The sequence below is a fragment of the Syngnathus scovelli genome, unplaced genomic scaffold, assembly GCF_024217435.2.
Source record: "Syngnathus scovelli strain Florida unplaced genomic scaffold, RoL_Ssco_1.2 HiC_scaffold_44, whole genome shotgun sequence".
In the NCBI taxonomy this organism is placed as follows: domain Eukaryota; kingdom Metazoa; phylum Chordata; class Actinopteri; order Syngnathiformes; family Syngnathidae; genus Syngnathus; species Syngnathus scovelli.
Window position 1 is genome coordinate 216950 of NW_026061538.1, and position 23051 is coordinate 240000.

The 23051-nt window shown below is 42.3% G+C and overlaps 1 protein-coding gene across 2 annotated transcripts in view; it reads left to right on the forward strand.

Annotated features, from left to right (window-relative positions):
• Positions 1-821: 821 nt before the first annotated feature.
• Positions 822-23051, forward strand: part of LOC125968090 (glutamine-dependent NAD(+) synthetase-like) — a 66909-nt gene continuing 44679 nt past the window's right edge. The window contains exons 1-2 of one of the 2 annotated variants that reach the window (XM_049719244.2): positions 822-998; positions 19842-19902. In XM_049719244.2, coding sequence (XP_049575201.1) covers positions 914-998; positions 19842-19902 — 146 coding nt within the window. In that variant the 5' untranslated portion in view covers positions 822-913. The remainder of the gene's footprint in view (positions 999-19841; positions 19903-23051) is intronic. The other variant, XM_049719245.2, reaches the window with a different exon arrangement.

The following is a 23051-nucleotide window of genomic DNA, read 5'->3' on the forward strand; positions in this document are numbered from 1 at the left end:
TTTGAAATGTGATTATGATCCACAAAAGATTCCTTTACAATTATCAGACTTTCACCACTTTATTGGAGACTTATTTTCAAACATAATTTTCCATCTCACAACACACCAATTTGGACAATAGATATATTTTGATACATAGAAATTCAGTTTTTATTTCTGAATGGTTCTCTAGAGGAGTAGGCTATGGGATGTATCTGACTTCATGGATAAGGAGGGAGGAATCTTGCATCATGCTGAATTTTGTGATAGATTTAAAATTTCTTGTACTCAGAAAAGTACAAACAAATGGTGAAAACATTGTTTGGCATGCACAAACTTGGCCAATAAAGCTGATTCTGATCTTTTCTTTTGGTGTGAATTTGTACAAAGGTTTTGGCTTGACTTACAACAATGGGCTTGTTCAAAAGGGTTGCTCTTTGTTTCTCTTACTATCTCTGATGTTAAATATAGCTTTTTCATAATGGTAAATTAGATTTTTTTATTAACAATATTATTTTACTGGCCAAACAATACATACACAAATGTTGCTTCTTTAAAACAAGACCAAACTTTCTGCATTGGAAGAATGATCTGAAATCCTATAACAATTCGTTAAAACTTATTAACATCAAGAATGCTGTAAAACTGACCTCATTTATTGAAAGGCTGTCTCTGAGAAATTTGGCCTGGCTGTATATTCTTTGCATATAAGATGGAGTTTCCCTGAAATGTGTGTGTGTGTGTGTTTTTTTAAATACCTTTTTCATTTTAGTTTTTTTGTGTTGTGCTTTGGTTTGTTTGTTTTGTGTTTTGTGGTATTGGGGATATTTTTGTTTGTTTTTGTCGGCAAAAAAAAAAAAAAAAACTGAAGAAGAAGAAGACGAAGAAGAAGACGACGAAGAAGAACCAGTGTCGTTGAGTAATTACCAAGAAAATGGGAAGAAAAGTGACTCTTGCTACTTGTTCGTTGGATCAGTGGGCCTTGGACTTTGACGGCAACTTTGAGAGAATACTGAAAAGTAAGTCAGACCTCTTCAGATTCTGACGCATGGCTTGGCTTTTGTTGTACCTCTATCCCCGACGTTATCAATCATTACTGTGATCAAAAATAGGGAATACAACAATAATAACTGTGCCTAATTAATACATATCATCCCCATTAACTGGCTTTTCAAATCCAGATGTGGTCGTTACTGCAGTCAGTTCAGTAATCAGTCAGTTCAGTGTCTCCTGTCTGCAGATTCGTCACAAGCTACATGGAAATTATTGAATTGCATAACTGTTCAACTTTTCAATAAACACGTGGAAAAAACGTCTCGTTTACTACTTCCGACTGGCTGAAAGAATTTGTAAACAGTAAAAAATAAGAGAGTAGAACGTGAGATTTGAGTACGGTAATCCCTCGTCTATTGCGAATAATTGGTTCCAAGACCACCCGCGCGACAAGTGAAGACGCGATGAAGAGAAAATATATTGTTACAATTTCCACACAAGACTTTTATGAACCTTTATTGTGTTTTTAAACACTTTATTGTACTTTTAAACTCTTTTTTTTGTATTTTTAAACACTTTTGTAAACATTTTAAAGTCAAACATTCTTATTTATTAAATAAATAAGAAAATAAATACGTGTAAATATATTGTTACAATATCCACACAAGACATTTATGAACCCATATTGTATTTCTCAGCACCTAATTGTTTTTTTTTAAACATTTTGTATTTCTAAAATCTTTGTAAAACAAATTAAGGTCAAACTAACTAAGCAACATTCGTATTTATTTAAATAAATAAGAACAATAAATAAGAGTGAATACGTTGTTACAACAGCCACACAAGACTTTTATGAACCTTTTATGAAGTGTAAATGTGTCAGGCTCCTCTGTTCTTGCGTGCTGCCCGGCTGACGCGCCCAGTGCGAGGGTGTAAACGTGTCACGGCTCTGCTCTTGCCGTGCTGGCCGGCTTATGCGCCCCGTAGCCCAGCGCAAGCGCATCCGCAAGACTTTTATAATTTTATTTTTAAACACTATTATATTTTTAAACATTTTTAGTGTAAACATCTCACGGCTCCCTCTGCTCTTGCCGTGCTTGCCGGTTGACGCGCCCCCGCGGCTAAACGCGAGTGCATCAGCACTTTTATTATATATATATATATATATATATATATATATATATATATATATATATATATATATATATATATATTTATTATTAATAATGATTTTGAAACACTGTTTTTTTTTTCGTTTTTTTTTCTTGATTTTGTAAGCATTGTATTCTGTATTCCCCCCCCCTTTTTTATGCTGTTCTTTGTTTTTTAATCCCTCTTGTGTAAAGCACATTGAGTTGCCTTGTCAAAGTAAAAAAAAAAGTCAAAGTCAGCTTTATTGTCAATTTCTCCACATGCCAAAGACACACAAAGAAACCGAAATTTCGTTCCCCCCTATCCCACGGTGACAAGACATGGCTCCCAACAGACAAACAAGTAAACAAGTATAACAAAGTCAAAGTCAGCTTTATTGTCAATTTCTCCACATGCCAAAGACACACAAAGAAACCGAAATTTCGTTCCCCCCTATCCCACGGTGACAAGACATGGCTCACAACAGACAAACAAGTAAACAAGTATAACAAAAGCGTGCTGAATAAATAATGAATAAACAACACAACAATAAATAAATAAGAGGAGCAGAAAAAAAAGGAGCAAGTGCGCGTACAGCAGACATTCACGAAAATAGCGCAACAGTGCCACACGCTACGCAGAAGGGGGTAGCGAGTTCAGGGCCCTAACAGCCTGGAGAAAGAAGCTGTTGGCAAGTCTGGTGGTGCGGGAGCGCAGGCTCCTGTACCTCTTCCCAGAGGGCAGAAGGTAAAAAAAAAGAGTGAGCCCGGTGACTCGCATCTCTGGCAATCGAGGTTGCCTTGCGGGCGAGATGGGAGGTGTAAATGTCCTTCAGGGAGGGGAGCGAAGCACCAATAATCTTACCAGCCGTATTCACTATGCGCTGCAGGGCCTTCAAGTTCTGTTCAGTGCAGTTTCCACCCCAGACAGCGATGCAACTGGTGAGGACGCTCTCAATGGTGCCACGGTAGAATGTAGTCAGGACTGCCTGAGGAGCACATGCACGCCTGAGCTTCCGCAGGAAGTACAGGGGGCGCTGAGCTTTCTTTGCCAGTGACGAGGTGTTTGCGGACCAGGAGAGGTCCTCACTGATGTGCACCCCCAGGAACTTGGTGCAGCTCACCCTCTCCACCACAGCACCGTCGATGATCAGCGGCAGGTGTGTTGTGTGACCCTTCCGGAAGTCAACAATGATTTCCTTGGTCTTATTTACGTTCAGCAGGAGGTTGTTGTCCCTGCACCACGTGGTCAGAAGGTCAACTTCCGACCTGTACCGAGTCTCGTCGCCCTTCGTGATGAGACCCACCAGAGTCGTGTCGTCAGCAAACTTCACTATGCGGTTGTCGCTGTAGGTCGCAGTGCAGTCATGCGTCAGCAGGGTGAAGAGTAATGGACTGAGCACACAGCCCTGGGGGGCCCCCGTGCTCAGCGTGATGCTGGCGGAGATTTTGTCGCCAACACGCACCACCTGAGGCCTCTGACAGAGGAAGTCCAGTATCCAGTTGCAGAGGGAGGTACTGAGGCCCAGCTCGTCGAGTTTGCAGATGAGTCGCTGCGGCACAATGGTGTTGAAGGCAGAGCTGAAGTCCACAAACAGCAACCTCATATATGAGTCCTTTCTCTCCAGGTGGGTGAGGGCCGAGTGGAGGGCAGAGCAGATGGCATCCTCAGAGGACCGTTATTGTGTGTGAAATGCACTAGATAAATAAATCTGCCTTGCCTGCCTTGCCTTGTATTTTTAAACACGTCATTGTATCTTTAAACACTTTTTAAACAGCTTTAAAAAGCTTGCTCTGTCGGTCTGCTTTGATGACGCACGCTTGCTGACCGGCTAGTCAGCCGTCATTCCAGCCCTCCTTGTCTCCTTTAAACTTTGTGTGGGCCCGTGTTGCATTTGGTTGTCCTGTATCGTTAGTGTCAAAATGAAATGCAAATCAGAGATGCTGCTGATTCTGCTGACGGAACAAAGTGGAAGAGTGGACTGTGGGAGGCTGAGATAAAGCGTAGTTCGAACTGCTCTTACAATTCCAAGCCAATCAGTGCAAGGATCAACATGTTGCCATCGGTCTTGCCTCTCGACCAGCCAATAATGTGCTGTAATAATAATAATAATAAGCTCCCGGCTCCAAGTGGTGCCGCGCAAAGCCGCGATGCACCGAATATATCTGCAATACAGTCGAACCTCAGTTTTCGAATGTCCCAGTTCTCGAACAAATCGAAATTCGAACGAATTTTTTTGCTTCGGTTGTCGAACAAAAATTTGGAGGTCGAACCTCGCGAGATGAGCCGAGAGGACCCGAGAAAACCCGACCGCGCGACCCGGATGCCGACTGACTCCGTTCGTTGTTATGTTTTCGTTACTTTGAGGATTATATTAACCACTAATCATGCCTCCAAAGAAAGCAAGTGGGAGCAGTAAAGCCATCCTAAAACACAAAGACGCTCTCAAAGCAATGCAACAGTGAGCGCCCGGCGTGCTGCAGTTGCACGATCAGACCAAATTAAGCTCCCTGCGCACTGAGGTCCACTAAAATTTTGGAAAGTACATCAGGACTTTAAAAGTATTTTCTAAATTTCAGCGACGGCTCTGTCACAAGAATGCGACCAGCGCGGTGCAGTTGCGTGGTCGGCGGCGCGCTACGGTTGCGCGTTCGGCGGTGTGCTGCAGTTGCGCGATCGGACAAAAATGCGCAAATGAAAAAATGCTTAAAAAAGGTGTTTGTTTAGTCTTGGAACAGATACATTTTTTTTCCATAATTTGTAAAGGTAAAAATAGATTCGGTATTCGAACAATTCACTTCTTGAGCCGCCTTCTGGAACGGATTGTGGTCGAAAACTTGGGTTTGACTATTTCTTTTCATAATAACCTGCGATGCATCGAGACTGCAATAGGTGAAGCACGAAGTGGTGAGGGATTACTATAACAAGAAAAGCATCGACATCCCATACGCCCACTGTTATGCCTAAGTGCGGCACATTCTGGTGTTGAGCCAAAGTAGTTACCCTCGTGAAAATTCGTATTTCCTGCGGCGGGAGCGCACACGCATCACGTGTGAGGAGAAAGCCAATGCCGTCCGGCAGATAGTACCAGCTTGTTTTCAATAACAACATGAAGAACACTCGTTTGCGTTAGTCAACCAAAAAGCAATGAGTACGTAAGCACTTTGCAGGGAGTGCAGGTGTACATTCAAAAATGTACGAGCCTGATCATTAACCTCGACGCAAAGGAGCTCCACCTTTCGGGGTACATTACATGTTACAAGAGGATATTACAGGGGACTTTATTTTTCACTGTGATCATCATTACTCAGTTTTTATTATTCTGTTATTGTCAAACTTATCTTTGTATTTATTAAATTGAGTTAAAAATGACAATGCATAATAATTAAATGCTGACATTACAGCAATGTAAGTGTTCAAAGCCACACATGTTTGCATTCATGAGCAAAGTTTTGTGATGAAATCATTAATTATGAAAATGAATTTCAGTTCTGAAGGCTCGTTTTGTCCCAAGCAAAGTTACAGGTGGTGGGGAAGAGGGCTAAAAATTGTAACAGGAGCTCTGTTAGAGTAAAGTAAAGTAATTCAACCTGTTAGAATAAGACCCACCTCTCAGCACAAAACGGTGAGCCCTGGACTCAAACTGACTTTTTCTCTGTGTTCTTGGGGGTCTTTTCAGCAAGTGTGGCAAATTTGAACAAGTTCCCCCCTTCCCAGGCAAATTTAGAGGGACGGTACAAATTCTAACAGCAGCGCCGTTAGGATATGTTCGCACCCTCCCATTTCAAAACGGTGAGTCCTAGACATAAACTGACTTTTCCTCTGGCTTCTTGGGGTTGCTTTTCAATTATGTTTGTGAAATTGTGTCAGTTATGCACTCTTCAGTTCAACATACTGAGCAAACATACCACTGTTGAATGCTCAATTGAAGTGTTTTTATGAAAACAGTGTGTTGCAAAAATCCTTCTAATGCATGCACAACCATTTACATCCTTGTTGACATTAAAATATAATTTACAATGTCACATAGTGGTACAATAGCATTGCAGAACTTAACATACAATAACATAAGAACATACATGAAAATATAAATACTTAAAATGTTCTATTTAGAAATAAAAGTAAAACAAAATCTTCAACGAAGCTTCAACATGTCAGTGCTTTTGACTTTATTGCCAATGCATGCTGTACAAAAAAAGGCCCCTCGGTTGGAGGTTCCCCTACACACGACAATGAACCACCTGAAACTCTCGTCACACTGAGTCTGGTAAACAAACAAACAAGGAGCATTTACAATATAGCACTGTCTAATACTTTTTAAAATATTACACGCTAATAAATCAAAAACATCAAAACGTTTGCTGCTATTAACATAGAACAGACGATAATTTTCAATAAATGTGTAACTTGCTGTTGACTAGTTTGGACCTTCCTCTGGAGCTCTTCACACGCATTCTCTATGCTGTCCCCAGCTGGGTATTTGGTTGCAAATGTCACATGTCGTGTCTCAAAGTGGCGTTTAATATTGGAGCATTTCATTGATGCAATTTTGTCATTGCATATTCAAGATTCAAGAATTTTTAATCGCCATGTTTGAGCGTGCCAAACAAGGAATTTGACTTCGGTACGTCACAGCCTCTGTTCAACATTTAGGTGACTAACAACACTCAGGACGTGTGAAAAATGACAAATATTCTCAAACATCCTCTGATCTTAAACTCCCAGAAGGCCAAGGAAAAACTCAAAACTCCAAAGTCAAAGTCAAAGTCAGCTTTATTGTCAATTCCTTCACATGCCAAAGACACACAAAGAACCCGAAATATCGTTCCCCGCTATCCCACGGTGACAAGACATGGCACACAATAGACAATCAAGTAAACAACAGCGTGCTGAATAAACAATGAATAAATAACACGACAATAAATAAGAGGAGCAAAAAGGAGCAAGAGAGCGTACAGCAGACATTCCAGAAAATAGCGCAAAAGTGCAGCACGCTACGCAGAAGGGGGTAGCGAATTCAGGGTCCTAACAGCCTGGAGAATGAAGCTGTTGGCGAGTCTGGTGGTGCGGGAGCGCAGGCTCCTGTACCTCTCCCCAGAGGGCAGAAGGCCAAACAAAGAGTGAGCTGGGTGACTCACATCACTCACAATCGTGGTCGCCTTGCGGGTGAGATGGGAGGTGTAAATGTCCTTCAGGGAGGGGAGCGAAGCACCAATAATCTTACCAGCCGTGCAGCTACCACCCCAGACAGCGATGCAACTGGAGAGGACGCTCTCAATAGTGCCACGGTAGAATGTAGACAGGACTGCCTGAGGAGCACATGCACGCCTGAGCTTCCACAGGAAGTACAGGCGGCGCTGAGCTTTCTTTCAGTGACGTGGTGTTTGCCGACCAGGAGAGGTCCTCACTGATGTGCACCCCCAGGAACTTGGTGCAGCTCACCCTCTCCACCACAGCACCGTCGATGATCAGCGACTGGTGTTTTGCTTGACCCTTCCGGAAGTCAACAACGATTTCCTTGGTCTTGTTGACGTTCAGCTGGAGGTTGTTGTCAATGCACCACGTGGTCAGAAGGTCAACCTCCGACCTGTACCGAGTCTCTTCGCCCCCCGTGATGAGACCCACCAGAGTCGTGTCGTCAGCAAACTTCACTATGCGGTTGTCGCTGTAGGTCGCAGTGCAGTCATGCGTCAGCAGGGTGAAGAGCAGTGGACTGAGCACGCAGCCCTGGGGGGCCCCCGTGCTCAGCATGATGCTGGCGGAGATTTATCGCCAACACGCACCACCTGAGGCCTCTGACAGAGGAAGTCCAGTAGCCAGTTGCAGAGGGAGGTACTGAGTTTGCAGATGAGTCGCTGCGGCACAATGGTGTTGAAGGCAGAGCTGAAGTCCACAAACAGCAACCTCACATATGAGTCCTTTCTCTCCAGGTGGGTGAGGGCCGAGTGGAGGGCAGAGCAGATGGCATCCTCAGAGGACCGTTTGGCACGGTACGCAAACTGGAAAGGGTCAATGGTGGGGAAATGAGAAACCTTGAGAAGAGACAGATGACCAGGCTGCAATGGATGCAAAGAAGAAACATAGTACAAACAGTGTAGACAATTCAATTAAAAAAAGGTGTGGAGAGCAGGATGTTATTGCACAGCAAAGACTCTGAGACTCTAATATGAGGCACATAGCAGAGCCTCCTCTCTCCACAAATGTGATTTCTTCGGTCCACTCACTCTGAAATGTTCGATAACTGTCATCTTTTTTTCTCTTCGTCATCAGCGAGGTAGGCACGCGTGGGGAATTGTGAAAAGCGAAGTCGTGGTCGAGCGTCGACTAACCAGCAGCAGGTGTGCATTTGGCCAGATTAGAAGGGTGTGGTCGTGGGTGTGTGACAGGAACATTGTCCAATAAAAATCGCGCTTTTTTTGTCTGACCTGGCGTCACCCTTCTGTAAACCAAAGGGCAGTTGGGATTGGCTGATGATGCAACTGTGGATTTCAGCGGTAGAAAACAGATGGGATGGATTGCAAATATGATCGTATTTTATATTTTGAAAGCTAATTTAACATTTTGATTTCAGTAGGTCTATTTTTTTCTTTGATAATATAACAAAATTATTCATGACTTCAATGGAGGATATGCATGTGACGTCACAGGCCGGCCGACTGTTTGTTTGGCTGGCAAAAAGCGGCGGACGCTAATAGGGCCAAGGCTGGTACTGGAGCATTTTTTAGCATTTTATCGGTTGCAGATCGTGGCAGAGATGTTACGTAGGCAACTTAAACCATGGTGAAGAGTTGTTGTGCCATAGGGTGTGCCTATCGCTTCCAAAAAAGCAATACCAAGAAGTTATATCGGTTCCCTGCGGATCAGACCAGAAAGGATAGCTGGGTGGCGGCGCTTTGTAAGGCGGAACATGGCTACAACAGCTCCAAGCTTTGGAAGCCAACTATCCATTCTTACATCTGCTCAGATCACTTTGTGGGAAGTACGTAATTTCGTTTTACTGACGTCATCATTCATCTGTGAGGTATACTGGATGTAGTGCTATAAGGTACACATCCACCATCAGAGGACGCTGGCATGAGTGCCTCTCATAACATTTGAAATGTACTCTTTTTATTCATTTTAATGTATGTGATGTTTGTTTTTTACCCTGTGGGCCAAGAGCCTGTAATACAGTTTATTATTATTGCGCAGATATTCTTTTTTTTCTTCCTGCTACTCGGCCATAACCTAAGGAATGCATAATTACACAGCTTCATTACAGTATGTTTGTCCAATTGCTAGTTTCTAACAATTAGATTGTTCACATATCTACAATTATAATATATTATTATTATATTATGTGCTGCCATGGCTGGCATCTTCTCCGTTTCGCTCCACTGGCTGTGACTCGGAATGGACATAACCACCAGTCAGGTAGCGATATTGTTGCAAACTCTTGTAGGCTCTGAGGTTTTCCATGGTATATGGACTTGAACAATCTATCAAATAGTTGTAAATGTCTGGATATGTTACTGGCGGAAAAGTCGCCTTATCAGAGGATCAAACGGTTGCTGTCCCAGCTTCTGCTACGCTTGAGCTGGTGGCGTTCTTACTTTCCACAGCGGATCAACACGAACGTTATATTTTTTTAACTTTTCAATGTATCTCTTGCGGCTTTCTTGGTTCAACTGGACGAAATAATCACTCACGACACCTACCCAGGCCGCCGTCCTCACGAGTCTAGTGGCAGCAGACGAGGCTTTTTGCCACCCAAACAATAATGGCCGCCCCGATCTGTGACGTCTGTGCATATCCTCCATTGAAATGTCAAATTTGTCCGCGAGCCAAACACAGTCACCAAAAGAGCCATATATGGCTCGCGAGCCATAGGTTCCCGACCCCTGTCCTATGCCTTTGCTGGGAAATCATTTACTTTGTTTTGTAAGATGTTCTGCGAACTGGAAAAGAAAAGTCAGATGTTTACAGTGCCTAAAGAATGCTTTAAATGTTTGCCATTTTGTACCTATATACTATAGACAATTCTGCTGTCAGACAATAGTTTGTTTTAACCCTTTGTTGTATGAACTCTCAATTCGTTCTTTAATTTTGAGTAATGTTTGATCAGGTTTTTGCATAATTGGGTGATATGAGGGCGGCTCGGCGGCGCACTGGGTAGCACGTCCGCCTCACAGTTAGGAGGGTGCGGGTTCGATTCCACCGCCCTCCCTGTACGGAGTTTGCATGTTCTCCCCGAGCCCGCGTGGGTTTTCTCCGGGCACTCCGGTTTCCTCCCACATCCCAAAAACATGCTTGGTAGGCCGATTGATCACTCCAAATTGTCCCTAGGTGTGAGTGCGAGTGCGAATGGTTGTTTGTCTCTGTGTGCCCTGCGATTGGCTGGCAACCGGTTCAGGGTGTCCCCCGCCTACTGCCCGATGACGGCTGGGATAGGCTCCAGCACGCCCGCGACCCCCGTGGGGACTAAGCGGTTCAGAAAATGGATGGATGGATGGGTGATATGAGTTTGGTGAATCTAGTCTGTAAAGCAAATTCATACTTTCAATGCAAACGCCACCACAAGAGCTTCCATCTTGCTGCCGGGATGGGGGACAGTGCCACTGGTTCACCTTGAAAAATTGTAACCTTTCTTGCCCATTGATGCCCTAATACAGTGTTCCCTAACCTTTTTAGCACCACGGACCGGATTACTATCAGACGATATATTTATGGACCGGTGTTTGATGACATCATGGTTTCTGCGAAGAATGCTTCTAAAAACAATTCTAGCAAATTGAATTCAAATGTCGAAAGCATCAATTAATCAAATAATCATTGATTGCACATTGTTTATGGACGTTTTCTTTGCAAAAATCGTCCGTGTTTGAATTACAATCCTATTTTCGCAAAACAGACCAACCACATTCCTAAAGTTAAAGTTAAAGCCCCAATGATTGTCGCACACACATCTGGGTGCGGTGAAATTTGTCTCTGCATTTAACCCATCCCCGAAGGGAGCAGTGGGCAGCAGTGGTGCCGCGCCCGGGAATCATTTGGTGATCTTACCCCCCAATTCCAACCCTTAATGCTGAGTGCCAAACGTCATTGTACTGTCTTTCCAGCCAATCATTTAGCAGAACAACAACGGAAGTGTATTACCACATAAACACCACCATCCCAACGAAGCCTTCAACCCTGAGTTCCATGGGGGAATTTTGCATGCGAACACCACAGTATACCACAATATAAAGTAAAATAATGCAAATTATTTATTCTTTCTTGTGCGGCCCGGTACCAAATGAGCCACGGACTGGTACCGTTCCGCGGCCCGGGGGTTGGGGACCACTGGCCAAAACATAAAACCTCATAAGAAATTGTTATCAATGCAAATTTCAAGTTTTATGGGTCAATTTAATCAACACATACATTTTTATTTACAACAACAAAAACCTAGTCAATTTTCAAATGAAAGCGTTAATCTTCAGTTACATGTTGAATTCTCAATACTACTCTGAATTTTACAAGCTGTTCTTGATTCCAAGCTTTTTTTAATGTGCTTTTTAGACTATCCTGGCATGATTGCATATTTTACATATTTTACAAATTGTGCTCATTAAAAATGCCAACAATGACCCTGTATCACTGGGTTCATCTAAAAAGAAATATAAAAAAAACATAAAAAATTATATGTCTACAAATCATTACAATGAAATGTGTAAAGAAAAAGAAAATAAATGCTTAATGCCAATTGAGTTTTTGCTTGAGGCTAAATAATACTTTATTAAAACTTTATGTAATCATTAAAAAGTTAAAAAAGTTAAAGTCCCAATGATCGTCACACACACATCTGGGTGTGGTGAAATTTGTCCTCTGCATTTAACCCATCCCCGTGTGATTTTGATCCATCCCCTGGGGGAGAGGGGAGCAGTGAGCAGCAGCGGTGCTGCGCTCAGGAATCATTTGGTGATCTAACCCCCCAATTCCAACCCTTAACGCTGAGTGCCAAGCAGGGAGGCAATGGGTCCCATTTTTATAGTCTTTGGTATGACCCGGTCAGGGTTTGAACCCACAACCTTCCAGTCTCAGGGTGGACACTCTACCACTAGGCCACTGAACTGGTATGGTACATTACTGTACATTTTAAATTTTAACTGATCATTATTTAGTCCTGTTGCCCCAAAACAACACATAATTCAACAATGCAAATGGTAAGGTGTTAGGGACATAATTCAGGATTACCATTCACATATGAAATATATGTATATATAATATATGTAAATATATTATATATACATATGAAAGAAAAAAAATCACACACCACAGTAAAAACCTCACACAAAAGTGTAACGCTTACGTATATACACACAACTGAAATGTTGTGTTCTTGCACACACAGCTGAAATGCTTCTACACACACCAGTGAAATGTTCTCACACACACAACTAAAATGCTTTCACAAGCACCATTGAATGTCGTGTTCTCACGAACACAACTGAAAGGCATTCACACACAAGTTAACTGCTTTCACACACATGTCTAAAATGTCATGTTCTCTCACACACAACTGAAATGCTTTCACAGACACACACACACACACACACACACACACACACACACACACACACACACACACACACACACACACACACACAACTGAAATGCTTTCGCACACGTATACACACACACCTTAACACACACACGCACACACACACACACACATACACACACACACACACACACACACACACACACACACACACACACACACACAAACGTAAAATGCTTTCACACACACAACTGAAAGTTGAGGCTGGAGGAGCAGTGGCAGAGGGAGCAATGGCTGTAGGAGCTGAGGCTGGAGCTGTTGCAGAGGGATCAGTGGCTGGGGGAGCTGAGGCTGGAGGAGCAGTGGCAGAGGGAGAGGGAGCTGAGGCTGGAGGAGTTGTGACTGGAGAGGCATTGGTTGGAGGTACAGCAGTTGGTTGTGGCTGACTGATAGGTGGTGACTGTGTCCCCCATGAGGATGCTCCTTTTTTTTTTTTTAACCATACCTGTGGGGCACTCCTTGTTTATTTTCTTTGTATGGTTTTAAGTGATCAATATTTATTTTGGGAATCAATTTTCCATTTTTATCTCGGAGGTCAACTGTTTTACCCTCAATAGCCACAATTTTGTATGGCCCAAAAAAAGTTTGGGTCTAATTTTCTTCCCTTTCTTTGCTGACTCCTTATGTTTTGCCTCAGAACTAGGTCTTCTAAATTTAAAAGCACTGTGGTCCCTGAAATGCTTTTTGGGTGCCTTTTTTTTCTTGTGCCTTTTTAATGTTTTCCCTAACCAGCTCAAATGTTAGCTCTTGTTTTTCATAATCCTGTCCCAGCAGTTCCAGTCCCATCACATCCTCCTCAGTGCCATCAACCTTTGGAAAATATTTGCTGTAATGATTAAAGCATCAGCAAGTTTTAGTTTTGTATTCGTGATTTGCAATTAAGATGCAACAAAAGAACGAATATATTGAACAAGCAAATTGGACTTGTTTGTTTTAAATAACCTTTCCATGATACTGTAAATCCTTGTGATGGATCGTGGATTTAGATGTGCCAAACTCTTACCTTGTAATTTTCTGGCACTTGAATGGGGTAGCGTAACTCTCTGCCAAACATTAGAAAGTAAGGAGAGTACTTTGTCGTCATTTGTTTTTTGGTCCGAAGACCAAACATCACTGCATCCAAATATTCATCCCAGCTTTCTGGATGCTGACAAACCACTTTTCTCAGAACTCTAAAAAAAAAAAAAAAAAATCATTTTTAAAGTTGCACTGGTGACAGTGGTGTTTTTCTGTAATTCATTTTGGACAATTGTCAAAATGACCCAAACAGTGGTTGTTAATACAAAACGTTTTAGACTGTATGTAATTTACTTTGATAGTGTCTCTCTCAAATAAAAATAAACTTATAAGCAATATCATAAAACTTGAAGGCCCTGCAGCGCATAGTGAATACGGCTGGTAAGATTATTGGTGCTTCGCTCCCCTCCCTGAAGGACATTTACACCTCCCATCTCGCCCGCAAGGCAACCTCGATTGCCAGAGATGTGAGTCACCCGGCTCACTCTTTGTTTGACCTTCTGCCCTCTGGGAAGAGGTACAGGAGCCTGCGCTCCCGCACCACCAGACTCGCCAACAGCTTCTTTCTCCAGGCTGTTAGGGCCCTGAACTCGCTACCCCCTTCTGCGTAGCGTGCGGCACTGTTGCGCTATTTTCGGGAATGTCTGCTGTACGCGCACTTGCTCCTTTTTTTCTGCTCCTCTTATTTATTTATTTATTGTTGTGTTATTTATTCATTATTTATTTAGCACGCTTTTGTTATACTTGTTTACTTGTTTGTCTGTTGTGAGCCATGTCTTGTCACCGTGGGATAGGGGGGAACGAAATTTCGGTTTCTTTGTGTGTCTTTGGCATGTGGAGAAATTGACAATAAAGCTGACTCTGACTCTGACTCATAAGAAATTGTCAAAATTTAATTTGGTTAAACAAAGGATTCACCTTTGAATCGTTCCATTTAGTTTTTCAACCAACCCATTGGGTATGGCAAGCAAAGGCCTCTTTTTATCTTGAGCGTTTCACACAATTGCCAAGGGAAAGAATAAATAATTGAGTTAGACAATCTTGCAGTGAAATAGTGTTTGAAAATGTGAGCTTAGCATCCTCACTATACTGGCTTTGCGTCACAAATGCACAGAAGGAAAAGATGGCACCCACAACTGCAATAGTCACAAAATACAGACAAAATGCAATTAACAGTATGAAAAAATAGTAGCAGGCCAAATGTACCCTCAGAGCCTTGCATTTGACAGCTACAAAGCAGATTATTTCTGCCAAATACAATAGTACTTCCTTCATTGACAAATTCTTTGCCCTGATCTGTTCGTATTCTTTTGGGCGATTCAAATTGCTGGACACATTTTACAATGCAGGCTGTGACTTCTGCTGCAGACTTTGAGCTCAACGGATAAACTTGAGGGCATTTGGTAAAATAATCCATTATAACACAGATGTATTGAAATCTAGTTTTGGTCTCAGTCAGTTTACCGATGAAGTCCATCCCCAGCTGTTCAAACGGCTGAGAAACCTAACGAAGAAATATTTTTAAGAAAAAATTTGAAGCTGTTGTTGCTGAAAAATAGCTACATACTGTATGTCACGTATAGAATATACAGACCTTAAGTCAAAATAGAGAACAACATTGTTTGGATTAACTGACCTGCATAGGCATGACCTCTATTGGCTTTTTTATAGATGAGCCACTAGTCTGACATGCTGTGCACTGGGAAACCTAACAATGGCAATTTTTGTGGGAAATTAGGCATAATGGTGATTAAATGCATGCAAAAAGAAGGGCAAGCTCTTAGATAATCATTTTGAATTGTTTGGAAATGCAAAGGAATGGTTTTATTCCATTATGTTATCAGACCTTAAAAAATACTGAACAAACAATTACTATATTGTTTTTCTAATGTTTACATACCCACTTTTTAATGTCAGACATCCCTGCCCAGTAAAATCTCAGAGAAATGCTATCTCTGGTTTTATTTTGTCCAGAGTGTGTCCCTGTGTCAGGTCTAAGCACCATCAGACACTTATTAAACACTGAGAACGGAGAAGAGAAGACAACCAGTAATTGCTTTACTCGCGAGGAGAACGACAGAGAGCGCTCAGTTGCAGTCTCCATCAGTTCTGGAGCTCTCTGTTTTTGCCTCCCCCTTTTATTCTGTTTAGGATGCCCTGGTTACATAGGCGTTGTGACACTAAAGGAAGGGGATTACACAACTGTAGCAACGCTGTTCAGCTAACATAGCAATAAATGGATTGTTGTTCAAACAGAAAGGAGTCGCGTTGCCACGTTGTTCAGCTAATATTCCAATAAATGGATTGTTGTTCAAACAGATAAGAGTCATGTTGCCACGTTGTTCCTCTGCAGCTGTCTGACCCCTCCTCAGCTGTCTGACACCTCTTCGGCCGTTGTTTACTTGTATGTGCGTTGTGAACTCTGTCTTGTCACCCTGGGATAGTGAGAAACGTAATTTCGATCTCTGTGTGTCTTGACATGCGGAGGAATTGACAATTAACAATTTGACTTTGACTTAGTGAGATATCTCGAAGCTGCTGAGTGCCGCTTTCCTGTAGAACAATGCAACTAGATTCTCTTTTATTGCCATATTTTTCGGACTAAAAGGCGCTCTGGAATATAGGTTGCATTAGTCATAAAATGCACGATAACATAAAAAACATATATAAGTCGCTCCGCAGTATTAGTCGCATTTTGGGGGAAATTTATTTGACAAAATCCAACACCCAGAACAGACATGAACGAGCAACAACAGGCAAAACGATAGGTATGCTAACGTGACAAACACAAACGAAGAGCTGAGAACCGGCCTGACATAACATTCAGAGTTATTCAAATAACTATTACATAAATAACACGTTTATAAAACCATCTGTGTCACTCCAATTCATTAAATCCATCGATAGTCCTTTATGTCAACAATGCTGGCCGGGTGCGCGCAGCTGACGGCGGTTGCACTTCAAAATATTCCACAGGCCCATATAACAATATGTAAATTATATATCAAATAACTATTCTATAAGCAATAATATTATCAAACCATCTGTGTCACTCCAAATCATTGAATCCATCGATCAAATTCCTTGTCCTTTGTCAACAACGCCACGCGTGCGCCCTGACATCAGCCTTGTCGTTATTCCACAGATCTAGTATATAACTATATATTGTAGCGTTAACAAAGTACAAGGAAAGACGTGGGTTTGGTAAACGGCTCTTTATTTAACAAAACGAGTTCAATGAGCCAACAACTACTGAACTGTAATGATAAAAACATATACAAGTTGCTACACGAAATGAAATATATCGAATAACTATAACATAAATAGTTAACCCCCACACGGCCCCAAGCACCGGCGTCGACTTCCAGGCGTGTAGCGGCGTGGACTTTCATCCCCGGAGGTGGCACTTCCAGCCACGGAGGTGGAAGAGAGCTCCATAGAATAGGACCGGGCGTGCGTAAAAGCCATGTCCGAGCCCCATCCATCGTCCCTGGACAGCCACCGGGCCGAGCGCCGGCCCCCGACTTCCATCCACGGAGGTGAAAGAGAGCTCCGTAGAGTAGGACCGGGCGTGTGTAAAAGCCATGTCGGAGCCCCATCCACCGTCCCCGGACAGCCACCTGGCCGAGCGCCGGCCCCCGACGACCATCTACGGAGTTGAAAGAGAACTCCGTAGCGTAGGACCGGGCCTGCGTAAAAGCCATAATAGTTTTTCAAACCTTCTGTGTCACTCCAAATCATTAAATCCTTCAAACTCTTCGTCCTCCGTGTCACTTACAAACAAAGCCGCTAATGATGCCGGTAATACGTGGGACCCTTTGTCATCTTCGTCATCCCGTGATCGACTCTTTATCCTTTATGTATGTAAACAACTGCCGTGCTGCGACGCTGACATCACTTGAACTTCAAATTACAATAATCCCTTGCGACATCGCGGTTCGTTTATCGCGGTTTCACCTTTTTTTTTTTTTTTGGGGAATTTTGAAATTTTGTGAAAAAATTCACATATAAGTCGCTCCTCAGTATAAGTCGCCCCCCCCACCCAAACTATGAAAAAAAAAAACGCGACTTATAGTCTGAAAAATACGGTATGTGATGTTTGTTTTTTACCCCGTGCGCCAAAAGCCTGTAATAAAATTTATTATTATTGCTTGGATGGAATCACACTCCTCAGCCTCCCTGGTAAGGTCTATTCAGGGGTGCTGGAGAGGAGGGTCCGTCGGGAGGTCGAACCTCGGATTCAGGAGGAACAGTGTGGCTTTCGTCCTGGCCGTGGAACAGTGGACCAGCTCTACACCCTCGGCAGGATCCTCGAGGGTGCATGGGAGTTCGCCCAACCAGTCCACATGTGTTTTGTGGACTTGGAGAAGGCGTTCGACCGTGTCCCTCGGGAGGTTCTGTGGAGGGTGCTTCGGGAGTACGGGGTGCCTGATAAGGGCGGTTCGGTCCCTGTATCACCGATGCCAGAGTCTGGTCCGCATTTCCGGCAGTAAGTCGGATTCGTTCCCAGTGAGGGTTGGACTCCGCCAAGGCTGCCCTTTGTCACCGATTCTGTTCATAATTTTTATGGACAGAATTTCTAGGCGCAGCCGAGGCGTTGAGGGGGTCCGGTTTGGGGACCTCAGCATCGCGTCTCTGCTTTTTGCAGATGACGTGGTGCTGTTGGCTTCTTCAGGCCGTGATCTCCAGCTCTCGCTGGAACGGTTCGCAGCCGAGTGTGAAGCGGTCGGGATGAGGGTCAGCACCTCCAAATCCGAGTCCATGGTCCTCGATCGGAAAAGGGTGGAATGCCCTCTCCGGATCGGGGATGAGATCCTGCCCCAAGTGGAGGAGTTCAAGTATCTTGGAGTCTTGTTCACGAGTGAGGGGAGGATGGAGTGCGAGATCGACAGGCGGATCGGTGCAGCGTCCGCAGTAATGCGGACCCTGTACCGGTCCGTTGTGGTGAAGAGAGAGCTGAGCCAAAAGGCAAAGCTCTCAATTTACCGGTCGATTTACGCTCCTACCCTCACCTATGGTCACGAGCTATGGGTCGTGACCGAAAGAACGAGATCCCGGATACAAGCGGCCGAAATGAGTTTTCTCCGCAGGATGTCCGGGCTCTCCCTTAGAGATAGGGTGAGGAGCTCGGTCATCCGGGAGAGACTCGGAGTAGAGTCGCTACTCCTCCACGTTGAGAGGAGCCAGATGAGGTGGCTCGGGCATCTTATCAGGATGCCTCCTGGACGCCTCCCTGGGGAGGTGTTCCGGGCATGTCCCACCGGTAGGAGACCCCGGGGACGACCCAGGACGCGCTGGAGAGACTATGTCTCTCAGCTGGCCTGGGAACGCCTTGGGATCCCCCGGGATGAGCTGGATGAAGTGGCTGGGGAGAGGGAAGTCTGGGAGTCCCTCCTAAAGCTGCTGCCCCCGCGACCCGACCCCGGATAAGCGGAAGAAGATGGATGGATGGATGGATGGATGGATTATTGCTTGGATATTCCATTTTTCTTGCTGCATGACCTAAGGAATGCATAATTACACAGCTTCATTACAGTATGTTTGATCATCATTAATGCAAGATTTTTAATCCAAATCAAATCATTCTCCATTTTATCTTTTTTATTTCAACTTCAGACGCAACAAATAACTTTATAATCACAAAATAATGATCCATAGTATTTTTGATTCATGATTCATAGTCTTCAGCGGCCAGTTTAAATTTAGGAATTTGGTCCATATATAAGGCGTACCGTATTATAAGGTGCACTGTCGGCTTTTGAGAAAATTTTACGTTTTTAGGTGCGCCTTATAGTCCGAAAAATACGGTACTTGCCGAAATAAATAAAATATCGATGAAACTTTATCGTACAAAATGTGTGCCTCTGCCTATGCTAGCGCTCTGTCTGCAAATGAAGTTCCTAACTGATAAATAAAGTAATTTTGAGTTTTCAATGTCTTGCTCAAGGAAACTAACATGGTCGTAGTGGCTGGGGATCGAACCCCCAGCCTCTGGGTTGGAGAATAACCACTCTACCACTGAGCTACAAAAAATAAACTTTGTAGTAAGCATTAAAATGCAAAACAGTAAAAAAAATAATAATCTACAATTAATTTAATCTGTCTAATCATTTGATGTTTGTTCTTTGTTTTCCTATAGGTATTGAGATTGCCAAAGAACATGGAGCCAAATACAGACTGGGCCCAGAGCTGGAAATCTGGTGTGATTCATTGAAATGTTCTCACTCTGTAATATACAAAGTAATAGTACTGTGCGATATGCACATTATCAATCCTGATATACCGTATTGGCCCGAATATAAGACGGTGTTTTTTTTGCATTGAAATAAGACTGAAAAAGTTGGGGTCGTCTTTTATTCGGGGTCTAGACATTATGCCCATTCACAACGCCAGATATCTTCAAAGCTAATGCTGAACTTAACTCCCCAGGTCAAAGCAAACCCTTGTCACGAAGAATAAAAATAAAAATAGCGGTAGCAGTTTGCAATATTTTATTGCAATGTTTTTCCTTATTCAAATTTGTTTCAAGACTACAGTTACAGTTAGACTTTACTTTGATGGTTAATGCAGTTATTGCAATTTTGTTGTTTTATCACAGTAGTAGTAGGTTTATTTACATTTCAAAAACCAGAAGCCATTCATTTACAAATGTGATTGCATTTTAGTTTACATATTTAAATGTTCAGATATTAAGATTTGATAAGACAGTTTTTGCATGAATTGAATGAGGCAAAACAACATGCTTTTTCTCTCGAATATATTATTATAATCATTTATTTCAGATGTACTGTAATTATTTTCTGTATAAAAATCAAATTTGGTGTTCAAAAATTCTTTTCAAACTTGCGTCTTGAAAAAGAGGGGGGCGTCGTATAATCAGGGTCGTCTTATATTCGGGCCAATACGGTATCTTACATGTATTTTGGTCCAAGACTATTTAGAGATTCACAGAGCAGCAGCAAGATTTTAAAATGTATTCTTTGACTTACTGAACGGCAATGTGATTTGATGGCTGGTGTGAAGAGGTGGTATTTGCTGGTGTTTAGAAGGACTACCGTATTTTTCGGACTAAAGTCGCATCAGCCATAAAATGCACAATGTGGAGGAAAAAAACATATATAATTCGCATCGGAGTATAAGTCGCATTTTGGGGGAAATTTATTCGACAAAATCCAACACCAAAAACACACATGAATGAGCAACAACAGGCTAAACGATAGGTATGCTAACGTGACATAAACACAAACGAAAAGCTGAGAGCGGGCCTGATGTAACATTCAGAGTTATTCAAATAACTATTGCATAAATAACACGTTTATAAAACCATATGTCACTCCAATTCATTAAATCCATTGATCGTCCTTTATGTCAACAATGGGTGCGCGCCGCTGACGGCGCTTCCACTTCAAAATATTCCACAGGCCCATATAACGATATATAAATGATATATCAAATAACTATTATACAAGCAATAATATTACTAAATCATCTGTGTCACTCCAAATCATTAAAACCATCGATCAAATTCCTCATCCTTTGTCAACAACGCCACGCATGCGCCCTGACATCAGCCTGAACCAGCAACAACATGCTAACGATACGGTATGCTAACGTGACATAAACACAAACGAGAAGCTGAGAACGGGCCTGATGTAACATTAACACTTATTCAAATAACTATAACATAAATAACACCTTTATCAAACCATCTCTGTCACTCCAAATCATTACAGCCATCGATCTAGTTCGTCCTCCTTTATGTAAACATGTCTGACGTCAGCGGCGCGTTGCAGTTCAAATTTTACTACAGGCCCATATAACAATATATAAACTATGTATGAAATAACAATAATATAAACAACAATTTTATCAAACCATCCGTGTCACTCCAAATCTTTAAAGCCAACTGAATCTTCGTGTTGTTTCACTTAAAAAAAAATAAAATACACGCACACACACGGCTGTTGACGCCAGAAAGACTTTGTGCACTGCTGACGTCAGACTAGATATATCAAATAAATGTAATATAAAGAACAATTTTAAAAAAACATCCGTGACACTCTAAATCACAGGTGTCCAACTCACGGCCTGGGGGCCAGATACGGCCCGCCACATCATTTTATGTGGCCCGCAAAGATAAATTGTGTATCAAATTCATGCGTGATTACTAGAATTGCAAATTGTCTTCACTTTTAATATCTTTTTTTTAAACATTTGACCAATGTTTACTCGTCTGATTTGAAAACGAGTTATTGGCAGTTTGTTTTGTAGCTTTTACTGTATAAAATTTAAGGTGCTCAAACATTTATTTGGGTTGACAGTCATAATTGCCCTCTGAACGAAGCTATGACTACAATGCGGCCCCCGAAAAAAATTAGTTTGACACCCCTGCTCTAAATTATTAAATCCATCGGAATATTTATCCTCTCTGTATGAAAAAAATAAATAAAATACACAACTGTTGACGTCAGACTAGATATATCAAATAAATGTAATATAAACAAGAATTTTAACGAACCATCCGTGTCACTCCAAATCATTAAATCCACCGGAATATTCATTCTGTGTAAAAAAAAAAACAAAAAACAAAAAACAGCTGTCGATTCCAGACCTACGTGCGCCCTCGCATCAGCTGCGGCCCCAATTATTCCACAGATCTAGTATATAACTGTATTGTACCTTTAACAAAGTACCAGGCAAGACGTGGGTTTGGTAACTGGCCCTTTTCACTGGTGCTTGCGTGTGTTGGCTCAACATATGAGCCAACACACGCAAGCACCCTGGATCGCTCTTCCCCCACCCCCCACCCCCCCCGCACTGCCTTCACGGCCTCCCTAGACAATCGGAAATTACTGAAGTCTAACAACACACACGTTGCTACTCTAAATAAACTATATGTCAAATAACTATGACACAAATACGTTTATCGAATCATCTGTAAGGCTCCAATTATTCCACAGTCATAGTGCGGTTTCAAGTGAAAATAACATGTGAAGTGATCAACTATACTAGTAAGTAATGTGTTAATCAAGTAAAAATTTGTGAAAAAAATTCACTTATAAGTCGGTCCTGAGTATAAGTCGCTCCCCCACCCAAACTATGAAAAAAAATGCGACTTATAGTCCGAAAAATACGGTAGTATAAGTCTGCAGCTGCTTATTATATAGCTCTTTTTTTTATAAAAAACGGTAGAGACACCATTAGAATAATCTAGCCTACTGAAAATAAAACCATGAGCGGTCTTGTTGAGACAATAAAAAAAAAAACTCTTAATTTGAGCTACATATTTGTTATTTCAAGTGGTAATTGGCAAATTTATTAATAGCTTTTGAGCATGGGCGACATGGCC